The sequence below is a fragment of the Heterodontus francisci genome, chromosome X (assembly GCF_036365525.1).
Source record: "Heterodontus francisci isolate sHetFra1 chromosome X, sHetFra1.hap1, whole genome shotgun sequence".
In the NCBI taxonomy this organism is placed as follows: domain Eukaryota; kingdom Metazoa; phylum Chordata; class Chondrichthyes; order Heterodontiformes; family Heterodontidae; genus Heterodontus; species Heterodontus francisci.
In genome coordinates, this window is record NC_090421.1 from 9,818,513 (window position 1) to 9,835,814 (window position 17,302).

The following is a 17,302-nucleotide window of genomic DNA, read 5'->3' on the forward strand; positions in this document are numbered from 1 at the left end:
ACCAATGACCAGAAACTTCACTGGACCAGCTACGTAAATACTGTGGCTACAACAACAGGTTTCGAGGTTGGGTATTCTGTGGTGAGTAACTCACCTCCTGATTCCCCAGTGCCTGTCCACCAACTACTAGGCACAAGTCAGAGGTGTGATAGAATATTCTCCACTTGCCTGAAGGAGTGCAGCTCCAACAACATTCAAGAAGTTCGACACCATCCAGAACAAAACAGCCCACTTGATTGGCACCCCTTCCAGCACCTTAAACATTCACACCTTCCATCACAGGTCACAGTGGCAGCAGTGTGTACCATCTACAAGATGCACTGCAGCAACGCACCAAGGTTCCTTCGACAGCACCTCCCAAACCTGCGACCTCTACCACCTAGAAGGACAAGGGCATCAGATGCATGGGAACACCACCACCTGCAAGTTCCCTCCAAGCCACATACCATCCTGACTTGGAAATACATTGTCGAAATCCTGGAACTCCCTACTCAACACTGTGGGCGTACCTTCACCACATGGACTGCAGCGGTTCAAGAAGGTGGCTCACGATCACCTTCAGTTAGGGATGGGCAATAAATGCGGGCCTTGCCAGCAACGCTCACATTCCATGAATGAGTTAGAAGAAAACATCTTGGTTGATCTTCCAGCTCCCAAATTCAGGTGCACTGTGGCCAACTGCAGCACCCCTACTCCCACCCGGTCTTCCATCAGCTAATACAGTATAGACTGAGGATCAAATCTGGGACCTGCTGATCTACATGGCTCAACTGCAAGCTGCTTTAACCAAATGTCACCCAGAAGGCCATTTTAAATGCGGACCATTCTCCATGTAAAGAACTTCCTGATAGCAGTCCTTAAGTTACCTTTTTACGAGCTTGAAACTGTGCCACCATGTCCTACTCCTACAGTTTAAGTTAAACCGGTATTCTGGTTTCTCTGTGTATCAGTGACTCTAATGGTCCTGTGCAACATGCAGATGGCTAGCTTCCCTGTGTGGTTCTGGACTGGGTACATGTACACACATGACAAATCTTGTTCTTTTGAGTTTTAAGTTTGGCCAATGTACGTACATTTGAAATTGACATTTACTGCTCGTTTCTCCTGGAATTTACCCACTACGGTATTTAACTGGATAATGAACGAAAATGGTTCCTCTAAGTTAAATCATCAGATCAAATGCAGAAGAGTATAGAATTAAGGTACTCCAAAGTGGTTGCTGGAAATGTGTCCAGTTTCACAGCAGGACAAAGTGATTTGGAAATAGCATTGTCCATTATACTAGCCTCTGCAGGACACTCCCATGCACCAGGAAGGTATGGTCCCACTACCTCCCAGTTTCACTGTGCCCTTTCTACTTCACCAGTGCACTGTATGGTATGATAAAATAAATATGAAGAAAGACTTTTAAAAATGGGGCTATTCTCATCAAGATAGGAGATTAAAAAGTGATTTGATTAAGGTGTCTAAAATTAATCCTCTGGGATGAAGGGGTTATCTTATGAGGAAAGGGAGTTTAGAAGAATGAGAGGTGATCGCATTGAAACATAAAAGATTCTGGAGGGGGGCGGGGGCTCAACAGGGTAGATGCTGAGAGGATGTTTCCCCTCATGGGGGATCTAGAACTAGGGGGCACAATTTCAAAATAATGGGTCTCATATTTAAGACAGAGATGAGGAGGAATTTCTTCTCTCATGGGGTGGTGAATCTTTGGTATTCTCAACCGCAGACAGCAGTGGCGGCTGAGTCACTGAATATATTCAAGGCTGAGCAGGACAGATTTTTGAACTAAAGGGGAGTCAAGGGTTATGGGGAACAGGCAGGAAAGTCGAGTTGAGGCCAAGATCAGATCAGCCATGATCTTTTTGAATGGCAGAGCAGGCTTGAGGGGCCTACCCCTGCTCCTATTTCTTATGTTCTTATAAAGAGATGGGGAAGAGTAGATACAGACATACTGTTTCCGGTGATTAGGGGGTCAACAAGAAGAGGGCTTGGACATAAGTTAAATGTAAGTGATTTAGGACCAAGAGCAGGAGGAGCAGTTTTATACAGAAGGGCTGTGAGGCTGTAGAATGCTCTACCAGAGTTAGTGATTGAAGCAGTGACCATGTCAACATTTAACAATAGGTTAGATAGGTGGTTGAAGGAAAGAGGAATAAAGGGATATGGGAACAGGGCAGGATCATGGGATGAGAACTATTGATCAAGTGGAGGATAAACAGCAACATGAACTGCTTCGGCTGAATGGCCTGTTTGTGTTATAATTTCTATGTAATTAATCTTTTCCATAACAGTTACTTTTGCATATATCTCTATAAGAACATCTCCCAGACATGGTCTTTCCAGAGAGAAAAACTCTAGTATCTCTTGTCTTTTTGTAAACCTTTCTGCTCTGCCTCCAGCACATTATTGCTTCCTTTGTATTTTGCTAACTAGAACTGGACACAATGCTTGAGGTGCACTCTAACCAGAGCATGATAGTTTGACCACAACTTTCTCTGACTTATATTCTACTGAATTAGACTGAATTCAGCTCAAGATTACAGCTTGTATCAATGGGTTTAAGGGATATCAAAGAGACCAAGATTCTGAACCCATCCTGTTAATCTATAGAACTATGCTCTGAAACCAGTAGTCCAGGAAGGCAATTCACCATTACCACCTCCGGGCAAGTAGAAATGGACAATAAATGCAGCCTCGACAGTGTTTCACACATCCTGAAAACAATAAGCGTCTAACTGTTTTTCAAGGAAGAGCAAACACTGGTTCAGGTCTAAGCCAAACATGTAGCCTAATGGTTGGAAAAAATAGATTCCTATTTTCCTATGTGCTTGGCTAATAGTTAAGCACATCACTTGCCCTTAGTCACCAATTTACCCAATGATTTCAAACCTCTATAGTGTGCACCATCTTATATTTTCTGGGACAAAAACCCTCTTGCACTGCACACAATCTGATGCCACAACACACCTGGGCCGGGATTTTGTGAGGCCCCATGAGGCAGGGTCAGAGGTGGGGGGGGGGGGGGGCGGGCATGAAGTATCACAACAGGTGACTGGGGGGGGGGGGGGAAATGCGGTGGGGTAGTGGGCCCGACAGCAGCCTTCCCGCCCAGAGGCCGATTGAGGTCCTTAAGTGGCCCATTAACGGCCAATGAAGGGCCTCTCCTCAGCATCACTGGGATCGTACCCGCAGTGGTGGGCGGGGGCCTCTGCTCCACGGGGGAACGAGGCACCCTCCCTGCGAGCTTGGGGGGGGGGGAGGGCCCTCCTTCGTGGGCAATTTGTGGCCTATGGAGGACCCCCAACGGGAACAACTTTCACCCCCCCCGGGACTGCATGACCACCCCACCACCTCTCTTCGCCAGGGCCTTCCCCGCCTCACCTACCTTTGTTCTGGGGTTCCAGTCCTGGGCCTGGGTCCAAGGCCTCTGTGGCCGGCAGTGGCCACTGCTCTCGGTAGCACTGCTGATATTGCTGAGCTGCCGGCCCTCTGATTGGCCGGCAGCTCTTGGAGGTGGAATCCCCGTCCCTTTAGAGACTTAAAGGATTGCCCCTGTCTTTTCTGCCTGGCGCCAGGAGCCCCGCCTCCAGCACAAAATCCAGCCCCTGGCATTCCTAATGCCCCAATGCTGAAATAATGCATCGGTTTCCTTTCATAGGAGCTGACTATTAGTCTCTGTAGTCTACTTGGCATAATGGCAGCCACCTTTCAAACACAAGTTAAGTATAAAGATATGTTTAAAATGTGCTATATAAAATAACTGATGGTCAGTGGCATATTTCTAGGTTGTGGTTGGGAATCGGCATGTTACGATTGTAGCTCACTAAGGATTATATACACCTTTGTAGCACATTCCCTCCATTTGTTATTTTATCAGTCATCTTTCAGTGCAATTTCACCTCTTCTAAGGTTGGGGGGTTTAGACTGGATTGTTTGGTAATACAGTCTCAATCAACCATACTATACATCTAACCTAGGGATGCTTGCAAGTCACAATGCAATACTGGGGAAAAATTACAATTTTTCAACACATTGCCTCTTTAATGAGTATTGGAAGGTCTGTGCTGTATTATTCGCTCATTGAAAACAAAGGTATCGGTACATAGTAATTTACATGCACCTTCAAAATGTGCGGCCGATTATTCAATATGGATTCCATGCAATCAACAGCAGTGAGTCTCATCCCACATTAAATTATTTCAAATCTTTAAAATGTTATGATGGCATCAAACTCATTCAGTGCAATGCTTGATTGTGATGAGATTCTTTTAAAGTGACACAACAGGGGTACCATAGAGCATGGTATAAAGAAGGGAGGAAGTGGAAGGAAAAGCTGTCAGACAAGGCCACCAGTCTCCATTGGACTGGATTGAGAACAACCAGGTACAAGAAGATGAACACCGTGGCCATGCATCTATTTAGTAAGCCGAAAAATATGTAGTTCTGGTAACACGTACATTCCAACTTCAAAAACATTCAATTTTACCTCATATTTGTACAAAAAACTGCAGTTCCCAATTGAAGAATTTAATTAAGTTTGGCACTTTGTATATCATTTTCAATTTTCATCAATCATTCAGTCACCTGATACATATTTAAGCATATGCGTTATGCATACATCTTTGCACCTGGTGATTCTCTGTTTAGGTTACAGCAGAAAAACCCTTTTAAACACTAAAGGAAAGCCAGGCCAAATGAGAACAGCTGATGTATGTTCTACGATGGCATGTAGTTTGGGCCAGTCTAATGTGATGAGGCAGCCTAATGTATCTCCTTTTCAGGAGAGGGTGCAGGTGGGGAATAACAGGGAGAGGGGATAAGTTCAGCAGCTGTGTCATGATTAATTTCCCCCTCCCCAGAGTTTATTGATCAATTCTAGCATGCTTAAACTTTTTCTCATATGCATGCAGAAGGTCAGCTGCTATTCCATCTTACCCTCATCCCTTCAAATCGTGACAAGGCTCTTAGAGGTCTCAAAGCTCTTAGTGTCCTAAGAGACTTAATGGCACCTAGTTCGGAGTAGCCCAGGGCATTAGCTACGAGGCTGACTAAGGAAACCTATACAGAAACAGAAAAGCAAAGTTCCCAATACTGTTAGCAAAGGCCCTATCACTGATGAAACAAAGTGGACTAATTGTGAAATTGCCCCAAGCTCGTTGCGATGAACTGAGGTCAGCTCCCTACTTCCCTTGCCTGAAGGAATTCCTAGTGACCTAGAAGGAAATGCGTAGTTGAGAAGAGGCATAAGATAGAACAAAAGGAAGAAAAGTGAAAAGAAGGGTCACAGACACACAGACAACTAAAGGGGACCTGTTGGAGGAAAACGCCCAATGGATGATAAGAACCTTACCCTTGCCCTTTACTTTGTGAAGATCCGATCGAAGTGAGGGGAGAAAAAGCCCAGAAAATTAAGCCACACAAATAAAAGGTACCTACAAAAAAGAATACAGGTAAATCTGTGCTGCATATCAAACTAACCTCTGATATCTCCTTTATATACAGAGGCACTGCACTGGAAAGGGGTTGTGGTGGGGTGTGGTAGCAGAGGGGACACAGAGTTCCATCTGCAACAAATTATTCCCAACATATAATCACACTGGCATTTTGTGATTTATTAAGTTTGGTCAGGTTCAATTTAACATTTTGTACTTAAATTTAGTTCAACAAAATGTGCATTTACAAAACAAGTTGGGTTCCCCAGAAAGTTTCCATTTAAAGCTGCAGTATCACTTTACCTACTAAAACTCAATCACAAATGTTTAGGAAGTTTCTTAGACATTGCTTGTTAGTCAGGCTTGAAATGACTCACTGGAAAGCTGCTACTTGAAGACAGTATCGGGCACAATACATTGCCTTCAAGTATAACTTGGTATAAAGTTTGAGACTTCTCCAATGTGAGAAACTTAAAATGAAAGAAAGATTGCACACTTAGATGCTATTTTTCAGTTCTCTATTCAGCCTATGGTTGTAAGGCTTTGTCAGGCTTAGGGGCAAGGGAGAAGGAAAAACAAAAGACAGGCTAAAACTTACAGAGGGGCTAGATTTTAAGACACGTTAATATTAATATGTGCAAATAATTGAAATCTGTACCCCTTAGTGTGCCCTAGGGTAGAGAGAATTTCTCACCATTTCTCCAAGTGGGATTAAAATTTAGATTCTACAAGGTGAAAGGGCAGAATGCTTTTTCAACACAAGGCATCACCCATTCAACATGGCTTGATATCTGATTATGTTCAGATTTGATCTATTTTGGATAACTCTATTAATAGCATTTGCAATTGTGTCCATGTTGTACTGGTACAGTAATGCAGCTCTTCTACAATGATAGAAAGTGCAAACAAATCAGATATTATCTATTATGTATGTATGATGAATGTGCAGAGTAAATGCACCAGTATCTCTCCTGATCCAGGCTTTTTAATACCCCTGTTTATTCTAGTGAATGTCACGGGTGTAGTCCTTTGTACTCAAATAGATACTTGGTCATAAATAGACAAAGGGAGGAAGAGAAACCCATTTTGTGAGCATCCAAATTAGTTCTCTTTTTAAACACTCTGAGCATTAAAGACAGTATTGTAGAGATAAGCCACCCACTGAAGAATTAATGGAAACATTTACTTTATCCATTATGACTTCTGACTCAGCATTTTGGCTAGGCTTATAATTGACTCAGCAAACTGAATAAACAATAGCCATTTAATATAGGTAATTGGTACTACAAGTTACACTCATCCCCAGAGATGATACCAGGAATGTGCTGAGAAAGTTAGTTACCATAAACACTATAGCAGATCAAAATCTGTCTTCAGTACTCAGAGAGGTCAATAGGAGTGGTTGTGCACAATTGGAAAACATCTTAAATCAATTCATTTTTTGAACTTTTACAAAGGCACAGAGTAGATTGATACAATTCAAAGCCTTCTATAAGGAAAGACATCTAAACAGGAGTTCACATTATTATCGGTGTTTGCTCTAAACACAACAATAGGCAGCAATCTTTTCTACAAGGAGAGGAACTATAAAATAAATTGGTCTACAGGTTATCAACTCTGTATTAGTTCACCTTCAGACAAGACGAAATACTAAGCATGCTCACGTCGACCTGTTTACAAAGGGTATTGTACCCGAAGCCAAAAGGAAAAGTGAGGATGCTGATCGTCCAAGACTCTGCAAAGGAAGTTAATGAGATCTGTATGTAACATGTTAATTAGTATGTGCTTATCTAACCAATTCAACAAAAATGGAAAGTCAAATCCACAGGCAAAATACTACTATAGGTCATTCTCCACCATTTTGCCACCATAAAGTTTAATTCTCATATTACACTGACAGGTTTCAAAACAATCATTGGAAACATCCTTGGGCTAAAACATTAAGTCATTATGAATGTTAATTATGTAAAGTTTTATGTTGTTGCTCTGGAATAATTTTAAGAGACACACAGAGGCCAAAATTCAAATTGCTAGTTTTGATTGACAGTGGCATTTTGACCCTCGCTAGAAACACAGAGGCTGACATTGGACATGGGCAAAGGTGCCAAATAGGGGAGAATTGCTTTTATGCCCTATCACATGCCCGATATTCAGATCTAATGAAGTCACTGGAACTGGCTATTGGGCTGGGTATATAATGGGCGACCGGCGCAATAACCTCTGTTTTGTGTCCCCGGTCATGTCCAATTTTACCCCCGAGGTTTGATAGTCTTAACCTTTCTACTTAAGCAGAAGAAAGCAGACGCCAACTATGTAATGTCTGCACCCACATTTATCAAGTGGACCTTCTGTGAGTTTAACCTAACATTGATGGTTTACTTGGAGATACCTCCAGTTCTGGACAGTCTACTTGAGGGAGGGGGATACTCATGTGAGGAGAAACTAATCGTGTTGAACAAATTGAGGGGAAGAGGGAATTGCAAGACTAAAATCACAAACTTTCTTCAGAAAATAATAAATATTAGAGTGGTTCAGTCCTTTGAGGAAGAAATATAGACAATAAAATTGGAGGCATATTAACCAAGACTGACCAACAGCACAGTGACCACTGTCACATAGTGAGATTTCAGATGTTCAATCAATATATCAGCTTAAAACAAAAACACATAAGATTTTCCAATGGAAGTATTTTCCATCAACAGTGAAGACATGCAGATACAATTAAACCAAAATGTTTTTGAATTCATCAAAATCATGGTAGAGCCCCTTCCACGTTTGTTAAGTGGCTTTTCTGTCAGTTCAACCTCACACTGATGGTATGCGTGAAGATGACTCAGAAACTCAACTGGACCAGCCACATAAATATTGTGGCTACTCGAGCAGGTCAGAGGCTGGGAATTCTGCAGCGAGTAACTCACCTCCTGACTCCCCAAAGCCTGTCCACCATCTACAAGGCACAAGTCAGGAGTGTGTGGAATGCTCTCCACTTGCCCAGATTAGTGTAGCTCCAACAGCATGCAAGAAGCTCCACACCATCCAGGACAAAGCAGCCTGCTTGATTGACATCCCATCCACCACCTTAAACATTCACTCCCTCCATCACTGGCACACCGTGGCTGCTGTGTGTACCATCTACAAGATGCACTGCAGCAACTCACCAAGACTTCTTCAGCAGCATTTCCCAAACACGCGACCTCTACCACCTAGGAGGACAAGGGCAGCAGGTGCATGAGGACACCATCACCTTCAAGTTCCCCTCCAAGTTGCACACCATCCTGACTTAGACATATATTGCAGTTCCTTCATCGTTGCTGGGTCAATATCCTGGAACACTCTACCTAACAGCACTGTGGAAGTACCTTCATCACTTGGACTGCAGTGGTTCAAGAAGGACATCACTATCACCTTCTCAAGAATAATTAGAAATAAGCAATAGCCAGCAACACCCACAACCCAAGCATAAATTGAAAAGAAAATAAATAAAGTGAAACCTGTTGGAACTATTAAACTTCAACAATTAATTCAAAGCATCTACATGTTGCAAAACATTTTCTAACATTGTTAAAGAAGGTTCCAATGTTTTTCTGGAATTTCCATGTCTCTTTCACCACAGTTTCAATGGAAGTGAGCCTCCATCGAAATTCACCCACTTTATAATGAGAATACTGTGTGTATTAATCTCCAATAATATATAAAGCTTATATGCCATTTCACCATTTTGTATACTTTGTGCTATTTTCCATCATGTTGAAGTTCTGCTGTTTTTGTTTGATAATGCCTCTGTGAAGCACCTTGGGATGTTTTATTAGTTAAAGGCATAAATATAAGTTGTTGTATCTGTAATGCATTGGTTAATATGCTAAGTTCCTTTGTTTCTTTAAAATGAATGGGTCTGGGGTTTTTTTCAAAAACTTTCATGTGAATGTATTCAACTATTGAAGTGGCCTTTCAGCCCATTAACACACAAGTGTAGAAATATAGATTGGCTAAAAATAAGCATGGATATTTATGCTAATTATCTAATTACAGAGAGGAACACCGTGAGGTCGGAATTCATCTCAGGCGGTTGACTTCAATGGAACTATCACAGGCTGTGTATCACAAGCGGCCAATCCAACACCCCCCATTTTGTGCTACCGCCCGAGACTAGTTTTTACCCCAATAAGTTTCAAAGGAATGAATTTCTTATAGTCCAAAAATTACGCAGTGCACATTATTTTAACCACTATTTTAATAGCGGCATTAAACCATTCCTTTTAAATGGGTTAGTATCTCTATTAAAATAGCAAAGGAATTTGTTACAAATGCATAACGTGTTGATACAGTAATAACATGGTGTAAATTCGAGGCTTATAATAAAATAAAAATGCAAGAATACAGTTATTGAAGTCATACACATTTTATCTATCGGGGAGTGAACTGATTCTAACACATAGCAGGGGAGATGTGGGAGAAAATCCACTTGGGCAGGGTTACTAAACATGGGGTATTGCACGGGCCACCTGTTATATGCCTGGCTTGATTATTCAGATTTAAATCAATGGAAGTCAATATCGGGCAGAGCAAATAATGGGCATCCAATTCACAATCGAAGTGCAAAATGGGCACCAATCACGCAAGACAAATTTCAACCCCAATATATATTATAGGGGAATAACATGCATTGTGTGTTATTCATTCAGAGAATGATCATGGATTCTTGGTTTAAAATTGCATTGTGCAACATTAGTAACAAATGTGTTTATGTGAAAGTCCTATCTGCTAGTCAACAAAGGTATTAACCTGTTCAGTTGAAATAAGTTAACACCATGAAAGTAGCAGACAGGACTTTCATAAATACTCATTCATGGGTTCAAATTCAGCTTCTAAGACGGCAAAATCTGGTTTGCAAGCTACGTATGATCGCAGGTCTAAAGATTGGGGAGTAAACTCTACTTCTCTGGTTTTTACCAAGATGGTAACCACAAAATATGACAGCAATTTTTATGGAGGTGCAAATTATATACTGGAATTTACAGCAGCTGTATTTACAATTTCAAAGCTTGACTGTAGTGATATTTAAAAAATTTGATTTTCAGTCATCCCATGGGAAAAAGTACCTGGCAGAACTTTTAACATTGGCTGCAGTTACTGAAGGAAATCCTCTGGAAGATTTAAAGGAAGCATTGCATTGAGGATGCCCATCACAAATCTGAATAGGCCCCCAACTATTCTGCAGCATTCCAAACTACAATCTGTCATTTAAGTCACAGGCAAACATTTTTACACATCATTTTATGAAGTCAATACCTTCTTTCTTCAGCAAAACACCCATATTTGAAATGGCAACTTAATCATTTTGGAAACAGTCTATATATTAAGATCAATGTTACAATATAACAGCCCACCACCATCAACAGATTTGCATGGACAAATCATTCAAACAATGAAAACCAAATCACAGACTGTAACTTTTGTGTAGGACATAAAATTCCACGATTACAATATTAAACATGCTTTACCATAGGTTAACATTCAAATGATTTAGAGAGAGGACATTGATTAAAAGATGGTTAGTGGAGAAGGTTACCTGATAAACTGTGCCTCAATTTTTCTTTACACAAGAAAAAAAAATACAACCTAATGCTTTTATGAATAAAGGACAACAATTGGCTTCAATTTCTGGGTAAGGATTTTACAAGTGAAAGCACCGCATCACTCTTAAAATGTACTGAGATGTTGTTGTTATAAGCAGTTTTATATTTTCAGAAGGCATCATTTGACATAGTATGTTTGCCTCTGGAAAAAAAATGAGCAAAATAATATGATATAGGGGTCCAGGATTCCATGTTATTTGTCGAAAAAAGAAATGGTTCAGGCTTTGTTCGGCCCAGTAGGCCTCTTGAAGAGAACCTGCATAGAATAAAGATTTAGGTCGTCTTCAGGTTTGCTGCGAACCTCCTGACCAAAACTCTCCATCACTTAACCAATTTCTTTGTCAGAATAAGCCCGGCAGTCTCCCATTAAACCATTTTGGAGGGACTTCACGATGTAACTGCTAGGTCTTACACCCACTTTAGATTAATTTACAAGATCAAGCCTCAAACCTTTCTCACAGCACATTTTGGCAAGATTGGCACTATAGTTCACTGCACTTTAAATGCATTATTTTGGATTAAACACATATTATTCTTTGACTACTAAGTGACACACTACAGAACCAAAGTTCACTATTTCCTGCCTGCCCACCCCAGCTGAAACTTCTTAAAAAGTACAAAAAAGGCTGGATACATACATCCACAATCAGGAAGTCCAGCCAGCACCATGCATTCGTGAAGTACTTTTGAAATCCATAGGCCGTCCACTTCAACAACATCTCAAGGATGAAGATATACGTGAAGATCTTATCAGCATACTCGAGGATGGTCCGGATTGTCTTTCTCTGTTCAATGTAAATATCCTCAAAAGCCTAAAATAAAAGGACAATTTTAAAACTGTACAGCAATTATTTTTTTTAAAAAAAGAACTTAAAACAAATTTTTCTAATTGCACCATCTTGTGCCAAGGTTTGGTTCCACAGGTGGCAGCTGCCCTGTTTCCTTAGTTCATGAGTGTTGGCAGCATATTCAACAGTTTTGGGGGAAGGGTGGTGCGGGGATGTTTTCATAGTTCACCTCAGTTTTGTCTTCACCTGATGGATTATCCAGCTCGAGTCATCCTAGCTGATTTCCCCCCTCCCTAGCCCTGGGAGACGACTGCAACACCCCAACAATTGCCCTCGCTCAGATCAGGTAACATCACAGATTGGGGATTAAACCGGTCTGGTTTGTGTGCCTCAGTTTCTCACCGAGCGGTGCATTTGCCATCTCAGCCATAAGGGCGGTCTTTTCAACAATTTATTTGGCAAAGAATCCAGGGTCATACCTGACTCAATAGTAGCAAGTACAGTCATGCCATGCAACAGTGCACAAAATTTCTCATTTAAAATCTGGTTTGATCAATGAAACAATTTACTGGAATGATACCAGAACTGAGAAGTCATACCCATCAGGAAAGATTGAACAGGCCGGGGCTTTTTTCTCCAGAAAAGGGATGACTGAAAGGTGACCTGATAGAGATCTTCAACATTATGAAAGGGTTTGATGGGGATGACAGAGATGATGTTTCCACTTGCGGGGAGACGAGAACGAGGGACCATAAATATAAGACAGTTACTAATAGGGAATTCAGGAGAAACTTCTTTACCCAGAGAGTGGTGAGAATGTGGAACTTGCTACCACAGGGAGTGGGTCAGGCGAATAGCATAGATGTATTTAAGGGGAAGCTAGATAAGTACATGAGGGACAAAGGAATAGAAGGATATAGGGTGAGATAAAGAGGGGCAGGAGGAGGCTCGTGTGGAACATAAACACTGGCATAGACCAGTTGGGCCGAATGGCCTGTTTCCATGCTGAAAATGCTTTGTAATTAAGAATTTGAAATTGTAGACCAGAGAATAAGCATTGCAATTAGTAATAAAAATATTACTTATTAGATTTACATGAAAGAACAAATCTAATTATAATTTATCAACTGACTGGCATGTAAAAATCTCCCCCTCTACAGCCAGGGGGAAAATCACCAGCATATGTGATGTCACGTTATCCAAATTAGAAGATCCAAGGTTCAAGTTTTCGTTTGTGTCAAATTGGCTGGTCTCAGTTTGAGCCAAAGTGTCCCTGGGTTAGGGAGAGTGAAACAAAAATAGTTTGGGTTCCTGCTGCTACTCATGGTCCTGCTGAAAAATACTTGAATGTTGATATTGAGTTGCGGTGGTGCCCACAGTCAAACAGGCCACAGACTACATGACCAGGTGTACTCATGAAGAATAGCCACTTGGACAAGATACTGAAGGGCATCTGGTACTTGTGGGACCTGTATCCCAGCAAGAGCTAGCACCTTCAGAGAGGGAAGAAAAAAATACTGCAAATACAGCCAGCACATAAAGCTGTGGTTAAAAGAAAACAGGTATTTATGGCTCAGCCTGAAAATGCAACGTACTGCCTTTCTTTTGGTTAACGGATAGAAAACAAATGTACAGGTGCATCGAGCTCTAACGCTGCCCTACTTAACAAGGGCTTACCAGTGCTCCACTGCTGAGTAGAATCATAAAAACGATGAAGGTTTCAAACCAGTTATGTTCCACTATCAAAAAGCAGGTTTTTCGCAAAGTCCACCATGGTTTGCCCCAGCCTTCTTCGATGCTGACCTGACAACATTTAAACCGTTGTACACAACCTATAGAAAATAAAAACACACAGTTCTGAGAGTACTGGGGTAGGATCATTTCTCAATCAATTGGCTCACATGCTGATGATGTTCAGCTATGGTGACCATTTTGTTCAAGAGCAGTGCAGAGAACTTCAGTTAGGTTACCTCAAAGATTTCTCGCTGTACTTTGACTGTCCCTCAAAAATTACATTCCTGACACCTCGGATTATCTTTTTTGTTTCTGAAGCAATCCGCAAGAAATATCCTACTTATAATTTGGTGAACATCATACAGCAATCTCTGGATTTAAATTAACATCTTACACAGCGAAAATATTTGTATTCTATCCTAATGCAACCCAGTCGCCTACCTACACATTTAACTGCAGCGTTGCGTTGACAAAACTACTTTTAACACATGCTTCCATACTAATTATTTCATGCTTATCCTCATTGAACAGCATTTGCCACCTAGTGGCCCAGTATGATCATGTACAATCCACTTTACACCAACCCATTCATCTCTTGCAATACTAATTGTGATTTTACAGAGCTGACCATCAGATCCTACCATCAGTGAAGCATGCTTCAGGGTCCAAGTACTCTTCAGGCTGCTCTACTGGTGGGCCCTCTTCTCCTTCCGGCTTTATATCTATTGTACTTCCTTCCGACGAGCTGGTATCATCCAGTTTCTGCAAGTTCATGAGACAAACAAATGATCGGCAACTTCATAACAAAATGTGGTGCTGAAGGAATAGATGTGGCCGCATCAAGTGTAGGCAGAGCTATTGTAGGTCATGCATCTCTATCGTATTCTGGTCATCAGTTCACAGCACAGATCTTTTTTTTAGTTCTGACATTTGAGTGAAGCCAAAATACATACAGATAGAGACAGCTTATAGAGCATGGGGTTAAATTTATACAGCAGTTCTCCCGATCGTCTGCTGTAACTGGTGCAGAAAATCAGAAGAAACCTTGGAAAGATGGTGTAAAGGTGGAAATTCAATCCCTAGGTTTGTCAGTTCTTGGAACAGTTTGCTCTGAAAACCCCAACATTTGCGTCATTGTTGGGTACCATGAAAGCTAAGGTCACAAAGTTCAAAATACATAAAGATGTAGTCCTAGTGATACATTGTGTAGTCTCACTGTGAAATTAATGTCTTGATCGCTAATAACATAACATTATTTCTCCATGCAATATGAGTAATGAACACATTCAGACGTCCCAGGAGACTACATAGTTTTGGTTGGGAGTCCATATATTGTAATGCACAAGACAACACAGTTGTGTGGGAAAGATTGAATGGACCATGGATCTTTTCCTGTCCATCATTGTCATATGTTCACTTTGTTTGTAGTTTAAAGGAAGGTCCTAATCCACTGATGCATTTGTTACTAATCTTGCACAGTGCAATTTTAACTTCTTTGATAGCATGCCAAAGGAAACATGGAAAGAAATCAGACAGAAAATCAGAGAAGTTGTTTATATATTCATATACTGAGACCTGCGAAAAAGAGATATCACAATGCAGCAGCAAAGGAACATTAACAAAAGTGTGGTTCTGACATCTATGCAGAAGATAGAGGTTGCTATTCTATTCAGTTATCAGTGCTTACATTGTTGAAGGTAAACCTCCCATCTCTACTCGCCTGTCTGAAATAACATAGCCTGCATGATAAAATGCAGTATTTCATTTATGGCATTGTATTTTTGTTCTACCAACTTGTTATGGTATCTTCAGGGTTAAGTCTTTCACATAAAAAAAAATCCCATTTGGTTGATACATAACGCAGTGACAAAGGCCCTGACTTTAACTGTGGTCGCATGAGTAGCGGTGAGCTGAAAACTCACCCACTGCTCCAAAAAGCCCGGTTTATTTTAAACTCCCAGGTGTCATTTAAGTCCCTCCAGAAACAGGTGGGAAGTTGGCGGAAAACTGGATGTCCCAGACTGTTTTCAGGGGCCATCTCACATTTGGGAAGAGGCAAGGGAAAGCTCACAGCATGAAAAAGGGGAGGCCTAAGCTTTCCTTGTGGTGCCTGAAGGTGTATCCCTGCTCCTCTTCCCGTTATCTTCATCTGGTGGGAAAACCAGACCATACATATATGGGACCCCAATGGAATTCTATTTGGCTCTTGAGCCATCTCACCATGTGGGAAGCCAATGAGGCCTGCTAGGAAAGTTCAAAAATTTTCCTTAGTAGAGCCAAGTTTGGGTCAGGAAACAGATCTCTCACACTTGAAACCACCCCCTTCCCCACCACCACCACCTGACCCAAACCCACCCTTTTTTTCAGGTTAAAATTCAGCCCTCTTAAATAAGTTTTTTCTTTTTCCCCTCGGTGTATAGGAAAGGGCATTCTGCATTCGTTGGTTATTTGTTTTGCTGTGGCCATCAAGGTGAACAATGCTGCTCCTGAGCAAATGCAACATTATTTTCATGTTTTGCAGCCAGTGCAGACAATTAAGGATTTCTAGGAGCGAAACCGAAGACGCGGCAGCGTGCAGAATGAAATGCCTGGTCTGATCCAAACACATGTCCAGAGGCCATCAAAACAGGGCCTCGTCTGCATGAAACTGGCGAGCTGCGGACACCAATCTGGCATCCTGATGCAGCTCGTCAGGATGGCGACTTAGGAGTTTCAACTGACTTTAGTCTTCCACTTCTGGTTCTTAGTTATGATGTCCCTGAATCTGTATCACTTTTGCCTTGAATGGCATAACAAGCATCAAGATTTAAGGGGCCACAATCTTCATGAAAAAAGTATGTTTGGCAAAGCTTTACATTGTCTAGAGTAGGAGTAGAGTCAGATAACCAACAAATGCAATGGAAGAATGATGCAGTTTAAATCAAAGTATCCTTGACTAGAAATTCCAGGAGTTTTCCAATTGTCCACTGTAACTTCAACGGAAACCCTGGGAAAATGACATAAACGGCCATTTTCGCCATTTCTCCAGGGCTTCTACCAAACTTCCGCTGAGGTTACTGCAGGAGATCAATAGAACCCCTGGAAATATTACTCTTCTGTAGAAATGAACTTTAACAAAAAACCCTTTTCAGAAAGACAATTATCCCTTTACTTCTAACTTTTTAGCAAAACAAAACAAAGCAGTTTGATGAAGGAACAGTAAGGCAAACAAGTAACGTCTCAAGCTTCCTGTTTTGAATAACTTTGGTAATAACTGATAAAACTGCAACAAAAAAAATCATGAAACAACTAACTGATTTACTCATAGCTGCTATTCCTCAAATTCAGACTGACCGATGAACTAAAAATTCTCTTCACTCATCAGCGATGTGCGAATGTTTCAAGATCCAAGACACAGCAGTGTATCTTATATGGGTTACAAGTTCTTCAAATACTGCACTAACACACACTAGGCAGAGAGGGCATTTACAATACAATGGTCACCATACACAGATTTGGTATTGCAAAAGCACTGGTCAGAAAAGTAAAATAAATGTTACAGGTCACAATTCCTTGTAGTTGTTAAAAAAAAACTGTTCGAAACATGAAATGGCTACAGGATTAAAAGCAAAGGGTTGATGTTAACCATAGCTAGCTGGTGGAAACCAAGCAGGTGGACAGTGAAAAACGAGCACGTAACGTACCCACTCAGATCCCTTTCACACTATTT

The 17,302-nt window shown here is 41.2% G+C and overlaps 1 protein-coding gene across 13 annotated transcripts in view; it reads right to left on the reverse strand.

The window, feature by feature from the left end:
- LOC137358726 (sodium channel protein type 8 subunit alpha-like) overlaps nucleotides 1-17,302 on the reverse strand; it is a 238,476-nt gene that overhangs the window by 32,896 nt on the left and 188,278 nt on the right. For 11 of the 13 annotated variants that reach the window (XM_068024971.1, XM_068024981.1, XM_068024972.1 and 8 more), the window contains 4 exons: nucleotides 14,235-14,355; nucleotides 13,537-13,691; nucleotides 11,710-11,883; nucleotides 4,939-5,061 (listed from right to left, as the gene is read on the reverse strand). In XM_068024971.1, coding sequence (XP_067881072.1) covers nucleotides 4,939-5,061; nucleotides 11,710-11,883; nucleotides 13,537-13,691; nucleotides 14,235-14,355 — 573 coding nt within the window. The remainder of the gene's footprint in view (nucleotides 1-4,938; nucleotides 5,062-11,709; nucleotides 11,884-13,536; nucleotides 13,692-14,234; nucleotides 14,356-17,302) is intronic. The other 2 variants (XM_068024984.1, XM_068024973.1) reach the window with 1 other exon arrangement.